The sequence below is a fragment of the Daktulosphaira vitifoliae genome, unplaced genomic scaffold, assembly GCF_025091365.1.
Source record: "Daktulosphaira vitifoliae isolate Bord-2020 unplaced genomic scaffold, ASM2509136v1 Scaffold_1, whole genome shotgun sequence".
Lineage (NCBI taxonomy): Eukaryota > Metazoa > Arthropoda > Insecta > Hemiptera > Phylloxeridae > Daktulosphaira > Daktulosphaira vitifoliae.
The window spans coordinates 40,209,090-40,233,315 of record NW_026099572.1 but is presented as its reverse complement, the minus strand read 5'-3'; the positions used below and the strand labels follow the sequence as shown (position 1 = coordinate 40,233,315).

Sequence of the window (24,226 nt, the reverse complement as noted above, 5' to 3'; positions counted from 1 at the left end):
GTGTGTAAATTATGCGAAAAAAACATATTAATGACAAACCGGAATACATCCGGTCTGAAAAAACATCTAATTGCGAAGCATAGGAATGAATCAGAAAAGTTATTCCCCGTGTTGACGGCAGAAGTAAGTAACTTAATAATACACAAATTTTAAATTCAAATTTCTTTCATTTTATGATTTCTTTAACATTGTTAGTTAAAAAAAAAATTTGATATTCAAAACCATTTTATAAATAGGGATACTATAAACTTAGAACAGTTAAAATTTAAAATATATTTAAATTATTACTTTACATATTTACTTTTTATAGTTCGTGAAAATACAAATTATTAAAATTTATTGTTTATATCATTACAGGGACATATAACTAAACATTTTACTGCATATATAGTCGATTGGATTACTAAGAAATATCTACCTTTCTCCTTTTTTGATGATAAAAAAACTCGTGATTACTTTCAATTTATTTCCCCAAATTTCACATTTCCCAATAGGTTTACTCTTCGACGTCAAGTTAAAGCTCGATATGAAGAAATTCGAGATCATGTTAAGGATACACTGTCAAAATGTACTTCTAATATTTCTTTCGCGATTGATGGCTGGACATCTATAGCTGGTAAAACGTTCTATGGAGTAACTGTGCATTTTATAGATAACGAATGGAATTATCAATCATCAGTTCTTGATTTTGTACCCTCTCACGGTCAACACACGGGAAAAGATATTGCCAGAATTTTTTACAACTGCTTAAGAAAATTTAATTTAGAAAAAAAAAATAGAAGGCATAACTATTGACAACGCGTCTGCAAACACCAAATTTATGAATGAATTGGGTAAATTAATACCTGATTTTGATGTAGAATATCAACATTTTCGTTGCATTGCGCATATATTAAATTTAGGAGTGTAAGATTTAATGAAAACCCTAGCTATACAAAATGAAAATGAAAGTGATGATGAAATGGCGGATAGTTTGAATGAAGAATAAAATGAGCAAAGTGAAGATGTCATTATGAAAAACTGTTTAGAAGAGGTAAACAACTCAAGCACTGCGTTAATGAAACTACGTTCTATTTTCTGCAAAATCAAAAGAAGTGAAATTTTGAAAAATAGATTTAATTTGACATGTGAAACAGTAGGTGTATCCACAACCATAAGTCCTATTTTAGATTGTCCAACTCGATGGAACTCAACTCATGATATGCTAGGGGTAACTTTGAAGTTGAAAAAGGAAATTGTTACATTATGCAACAATGTGCCAGAATTGACCGATTTTCAAATTTCAGAGGATGAATGGATAATATTTGAAAAAGTATATAAGTTTTTAATTAATTTTAGGTTATTAACTACAAAACTTGGTGGTGAAAAATATGTTACACTCCCTCAGGCTATTGTTTCATTTAATCTTTTACTTGATAAAGTGGAGAGCACCATAAAACAATTGGATGATAAAATCAATCGAAATTCAATAGACGAACAACTTATTGATGGGTTTATTGCAGCAAGAGATAAAATGCTTAAACATTATAAAAAAACCAATTGGATTTATTGTGTAGTACTTATTTTAGATCCCAGACACAAAGCTGAAACTTTTGATCTGACATCGTGGGGAAAAGAGATTAAAAAAGAAAGCCTTCAAAAGTTTGAAGAGTTGTACGAAAAATATTTAAATCAAGAACCTATTGAGCCTGAATTGACAACTAGAGACAGTCAAGAATATGATTTAGATGATGAAGATATCATAGATTTTAATAAATTATACTCGTCTACGTATATATCTACATCTCTTCAAAATTCTAGACGAGAATTAGATATTTACTTTAGCCAGCCAAGAATTGGAGGTAATGAAGATATTCTCCAGTGGTGGAATCAAAATCAATGTCAATTCCCAATATTATCAAAAATGGCTCGAAATTACTTATCCATTACAGCGACATCAGTTCCTGCCGAGCGACTTTTTTCAAAGGCATCATTAGTTATATGTAAACATAGGAATAGGCTCAATAATGAATATGCCCAATGGCTTTTATGTATTAACTCTTGGACAGAAACAATGTCCAAAAAATAAATACTAATTTAACGTTTATTTTTTTATGATTAATTTTTTGGTAATAGAAGTTGCTATACCATCGTTTGTTTTTCGTAACGTGGATTACCACGATCTAAATGATTAGATATCCATTGTACACCAATTCCCTCTATATTACTATTATTATTATTACTTGTACCAGGTAATAATAATAGGTATTCTTATACCTATTATTATTATTTGTTATATCAAAATTTTATATTTTGCGATACTACAATAATAGACCATGTTCAATTTCATTTCTCTTTATTTAAAATATAATACAATATGTATTTATAATATTAATAAAATGAAATTGTACATAATTTTATTTGTTTATTTTTTTTTAGTACCCTAAACTATTAAAAAAAAAATCATTCATATTGTTAATGCTAATATTAAGTTCTAACTTAAAAATCCTATGGCATATAAACTAAATTTGAATTTACAAACTGAAGTAGGTAACTTCGTTATTTAAACCTTTTATGTAGAAAATTTTTACAAATATAAATAAATGCAAGATTTTGCAAGAGTATTATGACAAGACTCACAACAAGATATAAATTTTATGGGCAAGACCAAGAACAAGTACAAGACTAAATAAGCAAGACCAAGAACAAAACTAGACTTGCAAGACCAAGACCAAGACTCAGCTATCAAAAACAAGACCAAGACCAAGACTTTGACAGTCTTAGTCTTGTTCTTGTTTTGCTCATCACTAGTTACACTCTATCGCTCTTAATCAACTTTTCTTCTTTCTTCTCTTGACATGTTTTAACTGCCAAGAGAACTCTCTAAAAGTTTTTGCCCCCATACAACTCCTCTCCAGCTTTCTCTATCTTGTACTTCCTCTCTCCAGTTTATTACTTGCAAAGTTTTCAGATTTCTTCAACTACGTCAATCCATATTTTACCTGTGGTTTCATTTTGTTAGTGCATGAAACGCTTTTGGGCTATATTTATTCGAATATTTAAATTTATGAACATTTGCCACATATTATGCCGGTACACGTACCTTGATAAATTATTTAACCTGTTATGGATAGTTGTTCTGTAGTTTATCCCTCTATAATTTTTAGATTTACATATTCTTTCCTTACATTTTCATCTTTAAGTAGTTCTACATATATTTTCGTCTTCTTATTTTGTTTTAATTTCATTTGACTCTTTAAATTTGATCTTAATTTGGTCATCACTAAGTAGTGATTAGTGTCACAATTGGTGCCTCTATGGATTCTTTCATCGTAAATGGTACTAGGATATCTAGTCTGTTTTAGGACATGGTCAATTTCGGTTTCGCCATTTGGTGACTTCCACATGACTTTGTGAATATTCACAAAGTCATGTGTCAAACTTTCTTATTCTATGCACGGGAAGTACTGTAGTTCTCGTCCATATTTTGCATTCAAGTCCTCTTATATAATCTTTATCATGTATCCAGTGATAGCTTCGATCAGTTCGTTGAAAAAGGCACATTTTACATTATCATTCTTTACTTCCATTGGTGCATTTTCATTTATTACTATGATTAGTATTGATATTCGTTAGGATATTGGGTTAAAATATTTTATGTACGGTACTAATGCCCTATGCACAAAAAAACCGCTACCAAAATGGTGCGTATTCCAGAGAAAAATATTGTGTACTCACTGATCATTTTTTGGCCTACACCCAACCACATTTTTGTATGCTACTTTAATATTATAGGTATTTAGGACATCAGCTAAATTTTGGCTTGTACTTGTTCTACATAAACTTCTTACGTTCCATGTTGTAATCTTAAAATCAGCAGTTTCGTTTCTAAAAACCAGTATTAAATCCATGTAATCTTTTCCGAGGCTTTAACTACATAAGTGACCAAATTTATAAGACACTCTCAAATTTTATTAGATTTTAGAAAACTGCTTCTTTTGCATTAGCTCCATTTACAACTTAATTTTTACTTACACTTTCGTTGAAAATTATATTTTTGCCAATACAGAAAATTTCAACGATCAAAACATTTAAAATTTTTTTTTTAAATTTTTACAAACATCTAACTGCGTAATTTTTTTTTTACATTGTGATTGTGTCACGTTACCATTATTGTAAAAAATTATTATGATAAAATACAGACAGCGTATCCGTTTCTAGAGACTGATTAATTGCCAATTAATATTATTGCAAAATTGATAATCATCCAAATTACAATTTCATATTATGTTATTTGGATAATTAAGTTTGATGAAATTATAATCAGTGCGTGTTACGAGTACGAGCGGATGAAATGAAACTTTTTTTATTATGAAGATATCGCGTAAAAATTAGAAGACAGAGGTACGAAAAAAAAATGGAGTATCACGGTCGGCATTACAAGTCGGCTGTGTATTTATCGCGTGAAAATTAGAAGCCATAGAAATATTTAAAATTTAAGAAGCCATAGAAATACTTAAAATATAAGAAGCTATAGAAATGTTTAAAATAGAAGAAACTATAGAATTGTATGAATTTAAGAAGCCTTATAAGTGTTTATAATTTAAGAAAACATAGAAATGCTTAAAATATAAAAGGCTATAGATGTTTTTAAAATATAAAAAGTCGTACAAGTGTTTAAAATATAACCAGTGCGTGTTACGAGTACGCGCAGTTGAAGAGAAATTTCTTTTGTTATGAAGATATCACGTGAAAATTTCACCTATTATGGTTCTTTAAAATTTTTTTATGCACAATCAATGTTATTTGAAATTAAATTATTTAATGCATTTTATATAAAATTACTTTAATTTTCGAAAATAGAGTGCTTAATTATAATATAAAATATACACAGTTGACCGTGATGCTCGATTTTTTTTTCAAACCCTCTGTAATGAAGTTTCACTTCAAAAATGTTCAAGTCGATCCAGTTAAAATATTCAAACCACAGCCAAATAATGAGAATGTTTTAATTAATGTATAATTAGCTATTTTTAGTTTTTTTGGTTATTTACTGTCATATAAGTTTATTTTTTCAATATTCTAGATAAAAATCACATGAAAATGTATATTTTATGTTATTTCAACTTATTTATTTAAAAAGTAATCGTCCAACTCTTCTCTAATCGACCAAACCGATTCCAACTGTTAATACAAACAAGAAAATGCTCCATGTTACATATCCAAGAAAATTTCGAAATGAATAAGTGATAACAAAATTCCTCTCTAGGAATGGCCTGCTCGATCAACATAAACTAAAAGTTTGGGATCGAATTGAGATAATGATCAAAGATATACAAGTGTGCAATTTCGATGAGTTAAAAAAAATAGCTGTTGCTTGGCAAAATTTAAGTCAAATTTACTGTAGAAAATTTGCAGATTCTATAGTAAAAAGAGTTCAAGCTTGCTATGAAGCTAAAGGAAGAGCAACTAAATACTAAAAAATTGAACATATAAAATGATCTCAAGCATTTTATATTGNACTAAGCGTTGGATTAAGAACATCAGTTTACAACTTTTCGTCATTGACTAATTATTTTTTTTTCACGTATTGAAACGTCATTCAGATTTTTGTGTTTCGTAAAGTTGAACTAGAAGACTAGATATAATAAGTATTATTTCAATACACGAATATTTTTATTTTAAATGATTACTATTAAATTGTTTATTTGTCACAATTTTTATTTTTTAAGTTATTACACATTGGTTAATTAAAAGTAAGATAGCAAATTGTAAATTTATAGAATTTTTAGCAACATTTTTCATTCTATAAATTAGGTTAAACTAAATGAATTTTGATTGTAAATAATGAATGATCGTAAATTAAATGTTTAAACGTATAATAAATTTATTTTTATTCTATTGCAATGCATAATCATAAGTCTAACTTGTAACCTGACACAAAAATATAAATTTACCCTATTAAATGTAAATAAATACATCAAATCTTGTTGTTGCGTACGAAACAGCTAGACCGTAGGAAGGGTATTTGTGCACCGCATTAAAATGCCGTTTTACCTTAAGCCTGCTTAAATCGCTATTATTGGAATAGGAATGGGTCACCTAGGAGATGACGGCTAACTGTACACCGAATAAGTAGACAGGATAGACAGTAATTAAATAACAAATAACCACATATATTAGAAATTCTTAAATTTAAGAGGTAGCGGGGGCCCTTAAAAACTAATAGCCGACGAAGCGACATAAATAAAATAGTTAAACTCAATTAACACAAACAATAAATATCATTAAAAAATAATATAAAACTCAGCTGAATAGATGAAATTGTTGATAGTGATGAGTGGACTGTATGAGATCTTGTTGTAATGGTGTCGAACATCTAAGTATCACAAATCAGAGTGTTGATCCAAACACGTAATGACAGATGAAAACAGATAGCGGAAAAACGACTACGGCAATGAAGTTATTTTGTGATGGACAGAACCCAATCACTGGTAGCGTGCAAGGGCACGAGAACTCTGAGCACATGGGTGCAATAAACAAATAAAATAATAACGGCGTACAATGGCCGTCAATTTATTATTCAAACGAAGGCGCTTGCTACAAAAAAAAGATAACACATAAAACAATTGACTTTCTGACTTATAACAATGATCTGTACACAGATGACAATTGATACGGAGGTCATTGATTTGCCGTGCTGGGTTGACAAGAGGGTGAGTAAAGCAAGACGATGGAGATGAGATGCCATACAATATAATACGACGATGTTTTATAACAACTGGTGTACTAGATCTTTGCTAAAGACGTTCTGTATCAAACACTTGCAATGGTAACGAACTTCGAGAACAACAGACTAAAAGTAAGCAACTACAATAAATACTACAAACAATTATCTTAAAAAACAACAATTTAAGAACGCACGAAGATACAAGATTACAAGTAGTTTCGTGAACACAAGTTTCCCTCCACTATTTATAAAGAAAACCATAATTTTAAGTTTAAATAGCATTTTTTGACAATTTTTTTTTCATTCATTTAATATTTGTAAACTTTTGTAAGATTCAGATTCTAGGTTATCTANCTTCCAAACTATTACTCGAATATTTTTACTGACACTTCTAAGTTCTTACATAAATTAAATTTCATAGTCATATAATCGATATGTGTATTATTAGATACTGTTATATTTTTTATAAATAAACAATAAACTTTATGCAGTAATAAAATAATCTTACAATCATTGTTTTCAAATCGTTAAATCATAAATGAAATAAACGTGAATAGGTACATGTTAGTACTATCTTAATTCATTATAGGTAATATATTAAATACTAGATTGGTTGGTAAACGGTTTATTACGGAAAAATACAAATTACCAATTTCAACAGCTATAGGTTAACCCAATAAATTTCAGTTTCAACTTAGTATGTGCTATATCGTTAATTTCTGATCGATGTTTTAAATTTTATCAATAAAATTGTCGTGAAATGATAAACATTATCCTATTTATTTATTTTTGTTTTACATTTATATTCTATTTTTAAAATGATAATAGTCTCGAGCCATATTTGTATGTTTATAACTTCAGGTATATGTTTATATGTGGTATGACTGTAGAGATTAAACAAACTGATAATAGTTATTCAAAATTTGTGTTTTATGACAAACGTACCTATATTCGATACCCACGTATTACTTTTTATTTTATTCTTTAGTCTATACTCTTTAACTATTTTATAAATACGTATATGCACTAATAAAAAAACTAATAGTGGATATACGCCGTATACCCGCGTATCACTCATGATTTTATAAGTATACGCAATAACAGAAAAACAAAGAAGTGGGTATACGCCGTATACCCGCGTATACGCTCCACAACACCTCTGCCACAAATAAAAAAAGGCAACTGATCTCTAATTCGTTATATTTATTAAATTAAATATTTGTCACTTACCAGAGCTATATATTCATTATTTACCAAGTAGTTAGTGTAGGTATATTTCAAAAAACGTGATTTTATTATTTATACTTTACAACCTACGCATTGATAATATATTATATTTTTAATAATTTTTTATTGATAATAACTAGGGCTCGGATATTATAGCGCTAATAAAAAAGATTTTTAGCGCTCTAATATACACTTAACAGTAAAATATGCAAATTACAATTTCAATACAACATTTTTTTAATAATATTTTTTTTAAATATAATAATTTAAAATATATGTATATTTTTAATGTTGTAATGTATTAATTTTAAATAAATTTAAATTAATTAATTAAAGAATCACACTGAATAATAATATGTTTTATTACATTTTCATATTTAAATGATCTACAGTTATTTGACAATAGTTTTATATGTTGAGAAATACTGCTTAACATCGAGAGACGTGACGGATGCGTATTTAAAAAATGATAGGTCATTACAACTTAAATCTTCAGGAAGACCAGATAAATTTCCTGATGTTTTTTCACCACTTAGAACTTTTGATATTTTTATTAATACGGCGAGATCAACATTTTTTCCAATACCTTATTGAACTTATTTTGAATAGCGTTTCCTTTTGGATCACTTATAATTTCCTACGATTTTTGGATATTCTTAATAATTTTGGTTGAACCGATAAAATGGTACATGTTGCTGTTGTAATTTTTCAATAGCTAAGGTTAAGGTAGCAAAGTTTGACTTAATATACGTCAAGTTATTTTCTAATCCAGGTTTTATGATGAAATCTTGGGTGACTTTATACTAACAGTATCGTTTTTGAAATATGAAAACGATACGATTGGATATTAACTCGAAATTCTTGCAATAATAAATTGCCGCGTTAATTCAACTTCCTCATCGAGTTATAAATGGCTCTGGGATTAAGGGTAGATTTGGCGTCTTCGCTTTAAATAAAAGTAAACGACTTAATATTTTTTTTCAAACTTTAAATAATTTTTTCTACTGCGTGAAATTGACTTCTTACTTCTTCTGCGACTCTATGAAGCCCGTGTACAACAAATGTTACGTAAATCATTTTTGAGTAAAGACTTTTTAGCACTTCTCCTGATTTAACCATGTAAGGTGCAGTATCAGATAAAAATAAATTAGTATTCTGAAAAGGTAGCTGTACTAGTGGCTGACGAGGAGTCACCCTTCAGTCTGCTACTTTTGATTTAGACCGTGCTGACGTGTCTAAAACCTACCCTTTAAATGGTTCATTAATTGGTGGGTTTGGGGGTGACCATTATACCCAATGGGTGGACTCGAGAAAAGCCAAAAACGACGTACTTGTCGTTAAAAGTATTAATTAATTAGTGTATTTTTTTGGGTCTACGTCGCGGAACTAAGGACGTACGACAATATTAAAATGATAAATAAATTTTTAATTTTAATGAAACTAGTGAACCTAAAATTAAATTCTTTAATTATTTGTCTATTTTTTAGTACTCATATTTTTTGATAAATTGTTTTATACAAAAATAAATAACAATAAATTCAAATTTATATTATTTAAGAAATTAAATTAAATTAAATATATATGTTATATAAAGTTGAATGTAATATATATAATTTTTACCCATATCTCCTATATATACATTTTTTAAAAATTCACAATCAAAATAAATAAGTGAAAGTTTTTTAAAGTTCTATACTTGTAGATCTCTTAATTTAATGTAATTACTTAAATTTCTTCAAATTATAAAAATAGTAATATATACTGGCGGCCAAAATTATTAGATCACCAAAGAAATTCGAATTAAAATTTCTGTCGATAATTTTTTGCAGGTGAATTATTTTTTCTTTGAATCTACAGCAATCATGTTTGTTAATATTATAATAATATTTAATAAACCAACAAGATATCAAATCTTATTTGAAAAAAATCTTAAAGTTATTGTGTGATCTAATAATTTTGGCCGGCAGTATATATNAAAATTTCTGTCGATAATTTTTTGCAGGTGAATTATTTTTTCTTTGAATCTACAGCAATCATGTTTGTTAATATTATAATAATATTTAATAAACCAACAAGATATCAAATCTTATTTGAAAAAAATCTTAAAGTTATTGTGTGATCTAATAATTTTGGCCGCCAGTATATAAGTTGCCATGCGTTACCTAGTATTAATACACAGGATGTTTATTGACAAATATAAATCAGTTTGTAGTTAAATTATAATGAAAATAAATTGTTTTTTCGTTTGTTTACAATTATTACAATCACATTATATTTGAAAAAAAATTTCGATACTTTAATTTTGCTATTAACAATAACAAAAAGGATGAAGATAAAGCGCTTTTATCGGCGGTTGACGAGATTTTTGATATGTTGTGTTTCCAATAAAAATAATCATAATAAAAGTGGTATAGTATTTTAGCTTAAGACGATAAACAATAAAAATTTTCTCGATATCCAGAGTTTCATAAAGTACAGAGAAACAATGCATTCATTTATATTAATATATTGTTTTCTGTTATTTAAATAAGACAAAAAATATGTTGAAGTGCTCGTCTTATCTTATTTCTTAAAATTTATGTAATCAAATATTGTGTTAAACTGTGTCAAACGCTTTAGCTAGGTTTAAATAGACAGCTGCTCATTTTTTAAATCTCAACTTAAGAATAATAAACTAATTGTGTCTCTCTTAAAAAGTTTAATCTGCGGAATTTTGGACATTATATTAAGATTGTATAAACAAGATTTGGTAATCATATATTTCGGATAAAAGTAAAATTTTAGTACCAGGAACTCATAAGATGACAACAGGTAACATCATTATGGGACCGTGCCATTGAATTATCTTGATAGCCACTATAAAATTCGTCGTCGAGAGACTAGACACCATTTCGAGACGCCTGAATTTATGAACGCATACATTACTCTTATGAATCCCTGGTACTGAATTTTGATATTTGTGAGATATAATCGATCCGATCTAACATATTATTAATGTTTATTAGTTGGTGCGATACCTCATGAAATCCTGGTACAAAATTTTTTTTCTTAAAACGTTTAATAAAGCGGGTAACATGTATTGTTTAAGCCGCTGATTTTATGTATTATACACGACAACTCATCAGTGGCAGTTACCATCAACCTAAAGTAACCTTGTAAAACGACACATTGCTGTGACCGCTGTTAGAAATTATATGTATTTAAAAAAAAAAATTATTCGGAACTTAAATTATTACATATTTTTATGAAAGCTTAAGCATTTTGAAGAGGTGATAAAATTATATTTTATGTACAATACCTTCATGAAAAAAGCTCCTCTAAGTCAGGCACGTAGACATGGGTGGCCCCCTCAAATTTAAAATTCAATTATTTTTACAAATTATCAAAAATGTGCTAGGCCTTATATATATTGAAATTATTATTAATTTGTGATTACTATTGAGTAATACAGTTATTATTATGGCTGTATTTTCATTTTTATATTCATAGAAAACGTTATTTGAAAAAGATAACGTTCTAAACGTAATAATAAATGGAATAGCAGTTACTCCAAACGTGGTGTAGGTAAATTTTTTTTAACTCTGGTCCAACAAATGATAACAAACTACCAAGTATCTGCATTGATTAGAATCTAGTTGATTACAAAATTCGATAGAGTATACTCTATGAAAATTTTTTTTGATAAATTTTATCTTTAATTTGTTTCTTTTTTTATAATTTAGTAATTACAATAGGTAATTTATTTGTTTTTGATAATTTTTTATTTGCGTGCTTTAAATAATAGTACTAAAATTATGACTAAAAAAAGGCAGGAATTGTTTTTAATTTTAAATAAAATAAATTTTACATTGTTTATAATTTATATTTATTTAAAAAATTTTTATAACTTATTTGTTATTAGTATTTAGGTATAAATTATTTTTTCTTAATAGCTTAAAAGTTGAAAAAATCAGCTTATGTACACATCATTATTTTATTAGCTTCTATGCGAAGCTGAGAAGGTATTTGTTTTACTATTTGTTTTTTTAATTTTTATTTGTGTCCGTTACCACTTTTTCTCAGTCTTACCGTACCGATTTCTTTCAATGATACGTCAAAAGATGACAAATCGTATCTAGTCGAAGACATTACCCTCAAAAATTGAAAAAATTTCCTTCGTTCCCCGTCAACGGCGGAAACCCCCCAATAAATTACAAATTTAAAAATCGCTAATTTTCGAAATTTTTTCAATTTTTTTTACTTAAAATTCCCATAACTTTTTTATATAGATGCATGATATCGTTACTTTTCATTTGATATATTTTTTTTAAAAATTTGACCCTTTACCTGCCCACAGATGGGATTTAAAATGACTACTTTTTCACAAAAAATTAACTTTTTCCACTTAAATTTTTTAAATGTTCCGGAAAGTCTGACACTTTTATCTATATCGTAAATTAAAGCTAATGTAATGTACTTTTTTATTTAAAAAAATTTCGGACTTTATTTTGTCTTCATGGTGAAAATGGCTACCAAGTGCTATTCTTGTGTGAAAATTCTCGATTTTGTATTTTGTATTTTACATTTTTAACTTTTTGAAAAATGTATGGATCAACACAATTTTTTTATGAGAAATAATATTTTTTAATAATCCCTTTTTCATTCGACATACTTTATTTTAATCAGGATATTAATAAGGAAATAGCAGATCATGTAACTTTTGGAATAATCCACCAATTTTTTAAAAATAAACATAAATTTTGAACTTGTAAGATTCATAGAATGGGATACTGTCTAAGGAGGAGTGGAGGGAAACAAATTATGGAAAATGATACAAGGGCCCAAAATTGTTGGCACCTCCAATAAACATTTTCTGGCTACGTGCCTGCTCTAAGTACACTACTTTGTTAGTTTGCTGGGAGCAATGCTTATGTTATTCGGTGATCCAATCCTGATTATAATCACATCCCAATTGTCAATTAAATTAATCTCATTAATTTTCTAAGAACTACAATCCTCTAAAATATACTGCAGTAAAAAATGTTATATTTTTCAATATTATATATATTTAGGGTATTAAAATTTCTCGAGATTTAATTTTTTCGTTTATAACTTATTTTTTCAGTAAAAATTTGAAAAATCTGTGTGTAAAATTACTTAATAAGATACAAGCTAAAACTTTTTCTAAAGCTGGTAATGTACTCATATATGTTTCACATGTTATACGAGATTTAGCGATTTCAATATTCATGAAACTATCATATTTAAATTTTTAATTGAATATCTATAAATTAATAAAATTTAATACTAATAATTTATTTTAATTATAATTAATAACACTGGTCAGATCAATACAATCAAATTTCAATTGATTCTTTGTCTTCATTTCAAATCTAGTCTTATAAAATTCTATCAAAATATTATATTTGAAGGTTGCAATTCTGTACTGGTGAATGTAATCAACAAAAATAATGGTTAAAATGTTAGATTAATATATATAAATAAATGTAGGTCTAGTAGAGTTTATACATAACTCTATCAATAAGAAAAAGTTTTGATTTATAGCAGTGTTGTTAATAATTAATATCATTTTTAATCATCTGCATCAATTTTTAAGTACATTCATTTTCATATTTAATGAATTGGAAAATTTTTATTGCTATTAATTAAAATAGTTGAATAAATTAACATACAGTTACTATATTTTATTTATATATTTTTAAATTTTTATCTATAAAGCGTTTTTATTAATGTTAATGTATAGTTAATGACCTAATACTTTATCTGTATATTATACAAATAACATTTCAATTTTAGTATAATAAATTGTATTATATTAAATGAGTTAATAACAATCATTTGTAAATTAAGTGTACTTTAAAAGTCAAAAAAATATCATATTGGACTTAAAGTCTAACAATACTAATAATACATTTTTAAATATTATTAATTAGAAGTTGTTGAAATGAAAGAAGTGAGTTCCGCATGATTCCCGAGGAGTTGCAAGGAGATGCGCATAATCTATGCACTCCTGACATACCCCTAGGAAAATTACACTAACAAACCTACGGCAGAGTTTGAAGTAGCATCTGTAGAAAGTGTGTTGAAAAATAATCAAGAGAGACAAGAAAGCATTGAACACAGTGTAATTCCTGAGGAGTGTGAGGAATTGTATGAAGACGTGCGAAATATTTGCACTCCTGGCATTATAACTGAGGAAAATTGCACAAATGATCGCAAGGCAGAACGTGAAGTATCGGCTGTTGAAGGAGCCTTCGTGAAACGCGTACGATTAAAACAGGTGTTGTACGATTTTTTGAAAATAATAAGAAACTTGGCAGAATCATTTCATATGATGGAAAATGTTATACTTTCAAAAGAGTAAGCACATTATGATATGACTGGCTCCATGGTAAAATTACGTAATCGACACTTTGAATTTAAAGTTTAAACGTATTTTAAGTGTTTTTAAATAAAAAGTAGGGTATTTTTGACTTCTTTCAAAATAATTTTAAAAATTCGACATACGTGGTTTTGGTATGAAAACGATTATACATGTATATTAATTAGTTCAAATAAATATAAACAACGCTAAAATTTAAAATTTTAAGTTTTAAAGTATCTTTACTTTTTAGGAATATATAATTAATTTCAATCAATATTATAGATCTCCTCAAAAAGTGAAGTTTGTCGTTTATGATTTATACCCAAATTGGGCGTACGAAATAGAGATAATGGGAAACCCATATGTCCAACTGTAATTATAAAATGGTGCAACAGTAGAAATAATTAAATTAATATTGCATTTTTTTTTTTAAATTCACAGATGCTATTATTGTTTAAAGAATAATCATTTTAAAAGGAATTGTATGCAGTTAAAGGTTGATTATTATAATTTTTATTATCCTTTCATAAAAATCTAAAAAAAATTTAACTTCGTCAAAATTTCTAATGTATACTGTACAATAATTTATTTTACAAATATTTCATTTGTTACTATTTACAAAATATGAATAAATTATTAAATAAATTTATCTCTTTGGAAGATATATTTGTCATTATATTATTCAGAATTTGCTAATAAAAAAAATAACTTGAATTTTTATTCATATTATTGTTAATATTGTTTAATACTATTTATTATGTTTAAACGTATTGTAAGAATTTTAGTACGATTTATTTTTTAATATACTTAATAAAATAAAACACGAACTTTGATATTAATTTTAAAATGGGTTAATAATAACTAACATCAAATTTTATTGAACATAAACAAGTATATAAAACAACCAAATCTTAACTAAAATGAACTCGGCAATTTTGTGGAATTTCGCGGTTGCGTTGACCTAACAGAAAATAATCAAGTCAAAAAAGGTAATTTTTAGTTAAAATATTACTTTTATAAAACTTTAAATGTAGTAATATAAAAATAAGCTAGTATCTTGCGTATATCAAAGTTTGGTTATTTGAAGATTTGGTCAATTCGTGAGCAACGAGGTTCTATTGGAGTTGTAGAGTCCGAGGGTTTAGCATAGTAAAGACAAGTAGATATAAAAAGAAATGATTAAAGATCGTCTTATAGACGTATTATACGCTGAGGTATTCTTGTAGTGGCAGAGGCCTCCTCTCTGATACTTAGTCGAAGTATATGACCAAGCACTAACTAGTTATAAATAAGTAAATTAAATTATTTTTATATCAATCTATTGCTTTACCGTTTTTTATCTAGATTATTAGTTCTAAATAATTGGGATAATACAAGTTGACTAACTTACTTCTTGTGACTCAAAATTGTTCCAGATTCGAATTCGACAAAAGCGAACTGGACTCAGAAATGAATTCAATGTTTTTATAGTGTGTGGTAGTACCCCTAAACTAGGGATATTGTTGTCAGCGCTTTTAGTAATATTTTTAGTTTATTATATTTAATTATAGATTACATGATTATTATATTAAAATAGCACAATTAACAATGGATAAATTGACATATATGTAGATAATAAGAAATTGTGTGGAATAGTGTAAATGTTTGTTTATAAGTAATATAAAATACAGATTAGAAATTTTTCATTGAATAATGTAAGCTGTGTAATGCAAAATGAGGGGCATATTACGACATCCACCTAATTTTTTAAGTCTTGTGTCCTTACAAATATTGTTTAATATAGTCAAAAAACTGAATAAATATAATAAGAATTGTATAATAGTAGTCAATTAATAAATTTAGTATTTAATATGTATAATGATTAAAAATTATTAATGTGAATATTAAATATTGGTACTTTAATAATATACTACATAATATGTAGACAATTATTATATTCTTCAATTTTTTTTTTCTATTATAAATGACTTTACTTTAGGTTAATTAATTAGTAATATTAAAGTGAAAATTATACAACCCCATTTTAACCCTCTTTAAAAAAAATTAAATATTAGTGTTAATTTTAAATATTTTTATAGAAAAATTTTTACAGTTTTTAATGTGTGTCTAATAAAAATATTCTAATTACCAATAGCCTATAATGGATTATAATTTTAATTTAAAAACTAAAATTATAATTAACTAACAAGGGTCAGAATAATCAAACTTTTTTTTTTTTATAATCCATACTTACAATTTTAATATTTTCCATAGAGTTAAAAAAGTATGTAACAATATTATAGTTTCACTGTAAAAATTACAATACTAAATTTAATTACTACATAATGTAACAAACATAAACATTTTTGATGCTAATTTTTATTTCTTTTATAATTTGTTGCTTTAAAGTTATATTTATAAAAATTATTTAATTTTACGAAATGTTAAATTAATTCTAACTTTTGTTGCTGCTTTTTCCTTAGGTAGTGAATGATACCAGTACTCATTAGTTGGCCAGTTCATAAATAATAAACTACCATGATGTAAATGAAAGTTTATATTATCTATTTTACGCAGCTTTTTTTTAACATCTCTATGTTTAAACACAAACTTTCTAGACTGACCTAAAGATAGTGATGCTATCGGAACCATTTTGTCAAGTTCTGGTTCATCATCTTTATGTTCACCCATGTAATCATCACCATTCTTGTATCTAAATAAATATAAATTTCATTTAAATAAAATATTTAAAAAAACTCATAAAAATATTTATCTTACCTATTTACTAACACAAAGTTATAATCAATTTTTTGCTCAAAACTAATTTTATTTTTTAATTCTAATAAAGGTTTAGGCCATGGCTGTGCTGGGATAATAATGCCAGAATACTTGTATGTAACACCATCATCCCCAAATGCTACTTGCTGTCTAGGTATTGGATGGTAAACACCAAAAACTTTTACATAAGTTAGTCTACCATTTAAGTATGTTATGTTTTTTTCCATGTACTCCAAAAGAGAAGATGCTTCAATGGACGTCAAAAATTGTTCACAATAATCCAAATCTATATTTTCAGCAGTTATTTTCTTCCAGCGAGTTTGTTTATCTTTCATCATTTTATCATACAATGACATAATTTAACTTTAAACAATTGAATTGATGCATAAAAGAAGACCTAAGGTGAACAATAGTAGGCAAGGGCTACAATAAATGGCTTTATACCATGTTGAATGTTCTATAATATTGTCATTTTGACACATAAAAAACTGAAATTTAATAGCCAAAATACTCGCCACTCCTACGATTGATAATAAATAAAAATTATCATTCGTCTTACACTATCATTTTATAAATAGCATAATACCTACAGTATAGAGATGGGAAGTAACAATTAGTAACAGTGACTATAGGAGCAGTATATTTATTTTATCAATAGTCTCGAAATAAATTTCAAAATTTTCCTGCATTGTTGATCTTTATTGAATTATAATATTAAAATTATCTATAGTAGCAAGGGTCGCCATTACCTAAGCGAGGTGTCACATCTATCAGATATGATTACCAGACTATAGGTGAATTTTAATTTAAAATTAATTATTAGTTTAATTTAAGTTAATATGCCGTTATATGAGTAAATGATTATAACACCTCGTAGTTTATTAACCACAACTATGATAATTGAAGTTGTATGTGGTTGTAAAACATACCATAGACCGTATCTAAATTAAGGAACACAGATAAAATATACTACTTAGATTTCTCGGGCAAAAATATAAATATTACAGAGCGGTCTGGACACTCGCTTCTTAACGCTGGATAAAAGAAAGAGGAAACAGGTGCTCTCTACACATAAACAAAATTAATTTAATTTATAATAAAATTTAAATTAAATAAAAAAACAGCTCATTACATAAATATAATTATAAAAAAGCAAACGATAACCGATCTCCGAAGAGACCCATTCGTTGGCTTGGATGCTTCAACGAAAAAACCTGGCCGTTGGCGGTTCTACTCCATTATTGAAAAAATAGTGACAAAAAATCAACCAACATGTAGACTCTAGCACTGTCGATGATAGAAGCTATATGAAGAACCAACATCGATCTACTGGCAATTTGAAATCAATAACGGCCAGTCATTTTGGAATGGATTAATACCAATAAACAATTCGATTTTAATTATATTTATTCTCTTTTGTCGCCTTATCTAGCGGTTAGCAGCAAAAATAATGAAATGTTGACACCGCTGTGTCAGAAAAAAGTTTATTTGTGCAATTTCTTGTGCGATAAAAAGTAGATAAGTAGACATAACAAAATTTATAAACGATCCACCTTCGAATTTGTGACGTATTTATATATTGATCTTTATTTATTTATTATAAAATATTTTTTATGATCGTCCCTTATGTTTTAGTGATATCAACTTTATTTTGTGAAATGACAACATGCATATTTAACTAGCTTATAAAAAAGAAAATTGTTACCAAGAATATAAGTGGTTGAAAACTATTTTAAACTAGTATTTCAGAATGTAATTTAAGTTAATAATTTAAAATATTGACTAGAAGCCTGAATGTTGCTACTTTTAGACCTTTCTTAGCTTCACTCCCCCGCTTAGATATAAAAATGTATTCGACTAATCTATTTCTTAACAACATTATTTTCTACTGAATAAGCTAATTAATTGTGTACATTACTATTTGATGAATTATTATAATTTGATAGAAGGTACGCATAATAAAACTATAAGTCTGAGTGTAGGGGCAGTTCTCCAAACCTCTTAAGAGGTGTTAAATTTAACAACTAAAACTTAATTTAAACAAGGTGTCTATGTATACCTTGTATTTTGAAGAATAATGTGGCCTAACTATGTAACTAATGCGATCAGAATATATGGCAACTTACAGGGATATTATATAAAAACGACTATATCTCAAAAATAAACAAGCATATCAAAAAAACATAAAGGACTAATAGTATTTAATATACAAAAAAAAAAAGATACGGTGAGCTACTTAAATTAAATTTTTATCATTCTATTGTATTTGTTTTTTATTCTAAACAAATAGTTTAGTGTTCAAAAATTTGAAAAAAACTCTTAGTTTAAAAATGATTTCAAGTTTTGGAAAATATTTAAATACTACGCCTGTAGGCATATTAACATTCTGCACACGAAATGTAACCCAGCAATAAATTTGCCTCTCTGATTGGCTACTCATTATTTATGATAACAGTTGATATCAGTAAACTATTATTATTAATATCTAGAAAACACTAATTTTATAAATTATTTATAAATATATTATTTAAAAAATGTAATAACAGAAATAAATTAGTGCGATTTTGCATTAGGCGTACAGTTAGTTATGTTTTGAAGTATATTTCTTGGTTTCTTCTTAAGGCGATTGTTTTCTGAAATTGCTGGTCTACTTAAAAATAAAAGTAACATGTTTGTTTAATTGACAAATGGTATTTATAAATTATACTCACCTGCCAAAAGACGTTTGCTTCCTTTTGTTATGTTTGGTTTCCTCCTAGAAATAGTGGTTGGCTTAACTCTTATTGTTGCACTATCTATTAGTCTTTAAGGTAAAGAGGTTCCTCCAGCATTGGCTAAAAATGTGTTAAACTGCCCTTCTGATTTTATTTTTTTAAATCTATTTTTAAATTTCAGTAAATTTTGATTGATCCTCCATACTTAGTATTATTATTCAACAAAATTTGATTGATTTCTTCTATTATTGGCAAACAAGTCTTTTCTGAAATAGTACTTTTTTCTTCAACCATATTGCCAAAGATGCTATTTTCATTAATATTGTTTTCTGTATTTTCTATTACATTTACTGGTTTTAATTTAACTTCTTCAACTGTCAATGCATTTTTATGAATAACCTCTGATGGTAAAAGACCTTCATAAAATGATTTATTTGGTGTTTTATTACTTAATGCTAATGGTGCAATTGAATGTTTATCCTCTATTGTAATAGGAGGGAAATTAACTCCAACTTTATTAAAAAACTTGTATACAATACCTTGATGTTTACAAAACTTTCCATACATTCTAGCTGTACACGAACAAATATCTATAGATGGCATAACACAATACATCAACTGTTTATTTTTTTGGCTTGGTACATAGTATTCTTCATTATCCACTTTAATATCTTCTTGGGTCACATAATCAGTTAATTTTGTAATTTTTTCAAAAAATTTACGAGCAGTTGCATTTCTATCATTAGAAAACTCGAGAAATTTTTTTCTATAATAATGTTCCAAATTGGTACAACAAAAATCAATAATTGAAATAACATTGTATGCTTTAACTCTACTTAATACATTTTCCTAAAAAATTCTCACTGAAACTTCACTAAAGTTGTTAGTGTGGTGGCCTCTATTTATGTGATCTCTCCACACTAAACATTGTATAATAATTAAAAAGAATGTATTAAATGTAATATAAATATTATAAAAGTAATTATTTCATATGTTGTTCATATTTTACCATATGAACCCCTTGACCAGTACGCGGACCTAAATTTAAAATCCTCCATTTATCATGCCAATTCTGTATAGTTCTATATGTTGGGTTCAATCGAGCGTTTGCAAAATCCTCATTGGAATGATTATTCATTGCCATAACACTCTCATGGTAACTATAATAGAAATTATTTTTGAAATATTAGCAAAAATCCTTAAAATGTTGCATTTAAAACTTTAAAAAAAAGTTTTTATTTTTAAAACTACTTAATTACATAATTTTTAAATTCTGTATTTTTATTTTATGGATTACATTATGCATACAAACCAAATAGCTTCAGTTATAGTCATTCCATCATTAAAATATTCTTCAAAATTTTCTCTGAAATTAGGAAAAGCATTTAAGCATTTTAAAGCCTCTGCTGTATTTATGTTGTGATTGTGTTCATTAAAAATTGTAATATCACCTAATAATTTTTCCTATCCATACATAAAATAGTTAATATAATGATACAACTACATTTAAAAAAATGATATTCTCACTACTTTTTATCATTTTCAAAATTTATAAGTATTTTTTTCAACACTAACTAAATGTAAAACTGTCTAAATTTTGACTTAACTTTAAGTGTATTGTTTCCTTAAATGGATTATACAAAGTCACATTTAAAAGTATGGAAATTAGTGTAGCAATCAATTTCAAATATTATTAAAATAGTTAAAAAAAGTCTATTATATTTTCTACATTATGTTTGTATATACTAACTTTAATGTAGGGATCAGTTTTTCTAGTTGAAACAGAATCTAGCTTTACCACAACTTTTATTTTGGCTTTACACTTAGTGTTTTTAGATTGTCCTCTTTTATTGTGTTCTTTGTCAACTTTATGGTAAGAGCTATGATGACATATAAATAATTTTCTATGAAACAGTTTTAAAATATTATATTAGTGTTAATTATTTATTGTATTAATCATAATTCAAAGAAAAAATTTATTTACTAACTTGCACTGAATGTAAGTTCCATTTGAAACAGAAGAACGGACATTCCATTTAGTATTAGTATTTAAAGAAAATTCATAAATCCAATTACTAATACTTGGTAAATCTAAAATATTTGACCTAACCAATGTATATTTTTAGTTAGATTCAATAATTTTATTGTTAAATGACGAAGGAAGGTTTTCAGAACTTATAACTGGATTCATTTTACATACAAATATAAAGGAAATATTACTAATAAATATTATAATAATAATTATATATAAATAATAATATATGAGATAATTCAAATATGTGCATTAAATTTTACTTAGAGTATTTATTTGTAAAAAGTTAATCAATTAACTCATACAAATATTTGTCCATTGTTTAAAACAATTCTTTTAATCTTTTTTTAAAACAATTATGAATTAAGGCGGCAAAATTCAAATTGTTATCATAAATAATGTGTAGCCAATCAGAAAGGCAAATTTCTTGCTGGGTTACATTTCGTGTGCAGGATGTTAATATGCCGCCTGTAGTTCGATTCCACCAGTTACGCAAATTTTTACCACTAGGTATCGTTCTGTTTCATAAATGGACGGTAATTATATGTAGTCGATACTAAGGTTGTTAGTAACATTATGATAACAATTTAAGTATTAGTAGATAACAGTAGAAAATATGTAGTTTATTGTTTTTAAATTTATTTGTTTATAAGAAAATATTATAATTCATTTACTTCTGCTGTGGTATGGCTAATAGTAGAATTAAATCTCTTTTTCCTGATTTGGGTAAATCCACTAAAAGGGGTGTAAAGAAATGTTTATCATGCGGAACATATAATGGTACTAGGACTGTAGTTTGTAAGTCATGCTATAGAATTCTTAGGTCTAATAGTAAAAAAGTTTCCACGTCAAAAGTATGTCAATTACTTACTTCTTGTTCTTTTCAGGTATTAAATATTTGCCTAATCTCCATCAGTAGTGTAAATATCAATTTTTAAATAGTTGTCTACTTACATATTACATAAATCCTATTGTTGAATTCATTTTTATTAATTTTGGGAAACAAGATTTTTCTGATGCTTATCTGGTACTTACGCTACTGACTATAAAAATTAGCTGCTCTCATTATAGGAACATCTTGTATTTTAGATTTTTTCTTATACATCGTTTGAAAATGCAGATTTAAATGAAAGAGGTTTTGTATATTTTCCTGAAGTTAAAAATAAAATAAATAAAAATAAAATTGAATGTGGAATTTGTTTGGTACAATTTTGTATTAAGTCATCTACTCAAAAAATTCAAGTGAGTTTGATATTTTATTAATTTATTTAAAGAGAGATAGGATAAGTGAGACTACTGCACATTTGAATTTGATAACATTTATAAATATTCATTAGAAGAAATATCATCAAATCTATAAATTGTTCTCTTTTCATAATTTTTATGCATGTAGCTCTGATAAATATAGAGGTATTAAGTATCACATGACATAGTCTATTATTACTCACTTTTATAAATTTGATGCCATATGATACAGATTTAAATAATTAAAAAAATATTCGATAACTTAGATTATATAATAAAAATATAGTATGTGTTTAGCGTTGATAATGGTAACATTGTTTCCGAAATACGTATCCGCGACTTTTCATTAATTTTTTATGGCTTTGAGTTTAATATTTTTATATTTTTTAGTTTTTTAAATTAATAATATTTTAAATATAGTTTTAATTTTACTTAACTTAGATTAATTTGCAAAATTACACCTACATTTTTAAGGACTAATGTGACTTTCCTATTTTTTTACTTTATTAAGGATGAGAAGTTAAGTTTTAAATTATAATTATTTAATAGATGAATAATACACATAATTTTATGACCACTTAAATACAAAAAATAAGTGCAAAAACTTATGTCATTTTACCTTAAACATTTTTGTTTATAGATAAGTATTAAGATTAGTAAATGATTATTTTTTTAAATGGTATTAAACACATTTTTGATAATGTGTGACTATATAATTTTTATTACTAACAATTTATACAACATTATGAATTTGAATAAGCATAATTTATGAACTATAGTATACATATTTTCATTAACCGATTAAAAATATCTCTCTGTTGAAGTAAAATGAGTATAATAATAGTGAGTGTACTTGACTTTGAAACATAAGAATGTTAAAAGTTTTTAAATTTAATGTATCTAGGAGGCAATAGGCAACAGCTAATGTTTTAGGCAGTGTTGTTAAAATTACTTTTAAAAAGTATTTAGGTTATTACACAAATACTTTTCAAACTATCTATCAGTAACCACGCTGCAAATTTAAGACAAGTATAAATGATATCTGACAGTAATTAGATATGACAAATATGTGGTTTATTGTTAGTTTCTCATATTTTTGTTGCTAAGAATAATTCTATTTTCTAGTAATTTTCAACTTTAATACTCTTTTATTAATTATATAAGATCCCTATAATGTG

General features: G+C 26.5%; 2 protein-coding genes, 1 long non-coding RNA gene and 1 pseudogene across 7 annotated transcripts in view; 2 read left to right on the top strand and 2 right to left on the bottom strand.

The window, feature by feature from the left end:
* The first annotated feature begins 11,510 nt into the window (after window positions 1-11,510).
* Window positions 11,511-14,877, top strand: LOC126898644 (uncharacterized). Of its 2 annotated transcripts, none has more exons than XR_007702329.1 (4): window positions 11,511-11,670; window positions 13,870-14,296; window positions 14,583-14,672; window positions 14,742-14,877. It is a non-coding gene; the product is annotated as an uncharacterized LOC126898644 (long non-coding RNA). The 2 variants fall into 2 exon arrangements; XR_007702330.1 differs by having other exon boundaries at window positions 14,551-14,672.
* Window positions 14,878-16,605: 1,728 nt separating this feature from the next.
* On the bottom strand, window positions 16,606-17,601 carry LOC126898594 (DNA oxidative demethylase ALKBH2-like). Its single transcript, XM_050672826.1, has 2 exons — window positions 17,058-17,601; window positions 16,606-16,992 (listed from the first exon to the last, which is right to left on the bottom strand). The coding sequence occupies exons 1-2, from the start codon at window positions 17,411-17,413 to the stop codon at window positions 16,704-16,706; spliced, it is 645 nt and encodes a 214-aa protein (XP_050528783.1). The 5' UTR covers window positions 17,414-17,601; the 3' UTR covers window positions 16,606-16,703.
* A 1,088-nt stretch (window positions 17,602-18,689) lies between these two features.
* LOC126898593 (uncharacterized) lies at window positions 18,690-21,962 on the bottom strand (annotated as a pseudogene).
* Window positions 21,963-22,382: 420 nt separating this feature from the next.
* Window positions 22,383-24,226, top strand: part of LOC126898416 (uncharacterized protein C2orf42) — a 37,060-nt gene continuing 35,216 nt past the window's right edge. For 3 of the 4 annotated variants that reach the window (XM_050672421.1, XM_050672438.1, XM_050672429.1), the window contains exons 1-2: window positions 22,383-22,690; window positions 22,893-23,045. In XM_050672421.1, the coding sequence (XP_050528378.1) occupies window positions 22,490-22,690; window positions 22,893-23,045 (354 nt within the window). In that variant the 5' untranslated portion in view covers window positions 22,383-22,489. The remainder of the gene's footprint in view (window positions 22,691-22,892; window positions 23,046-24,226) is intronic. The other variant, XM_050672413.1, reaches the window with a different exon arrangement.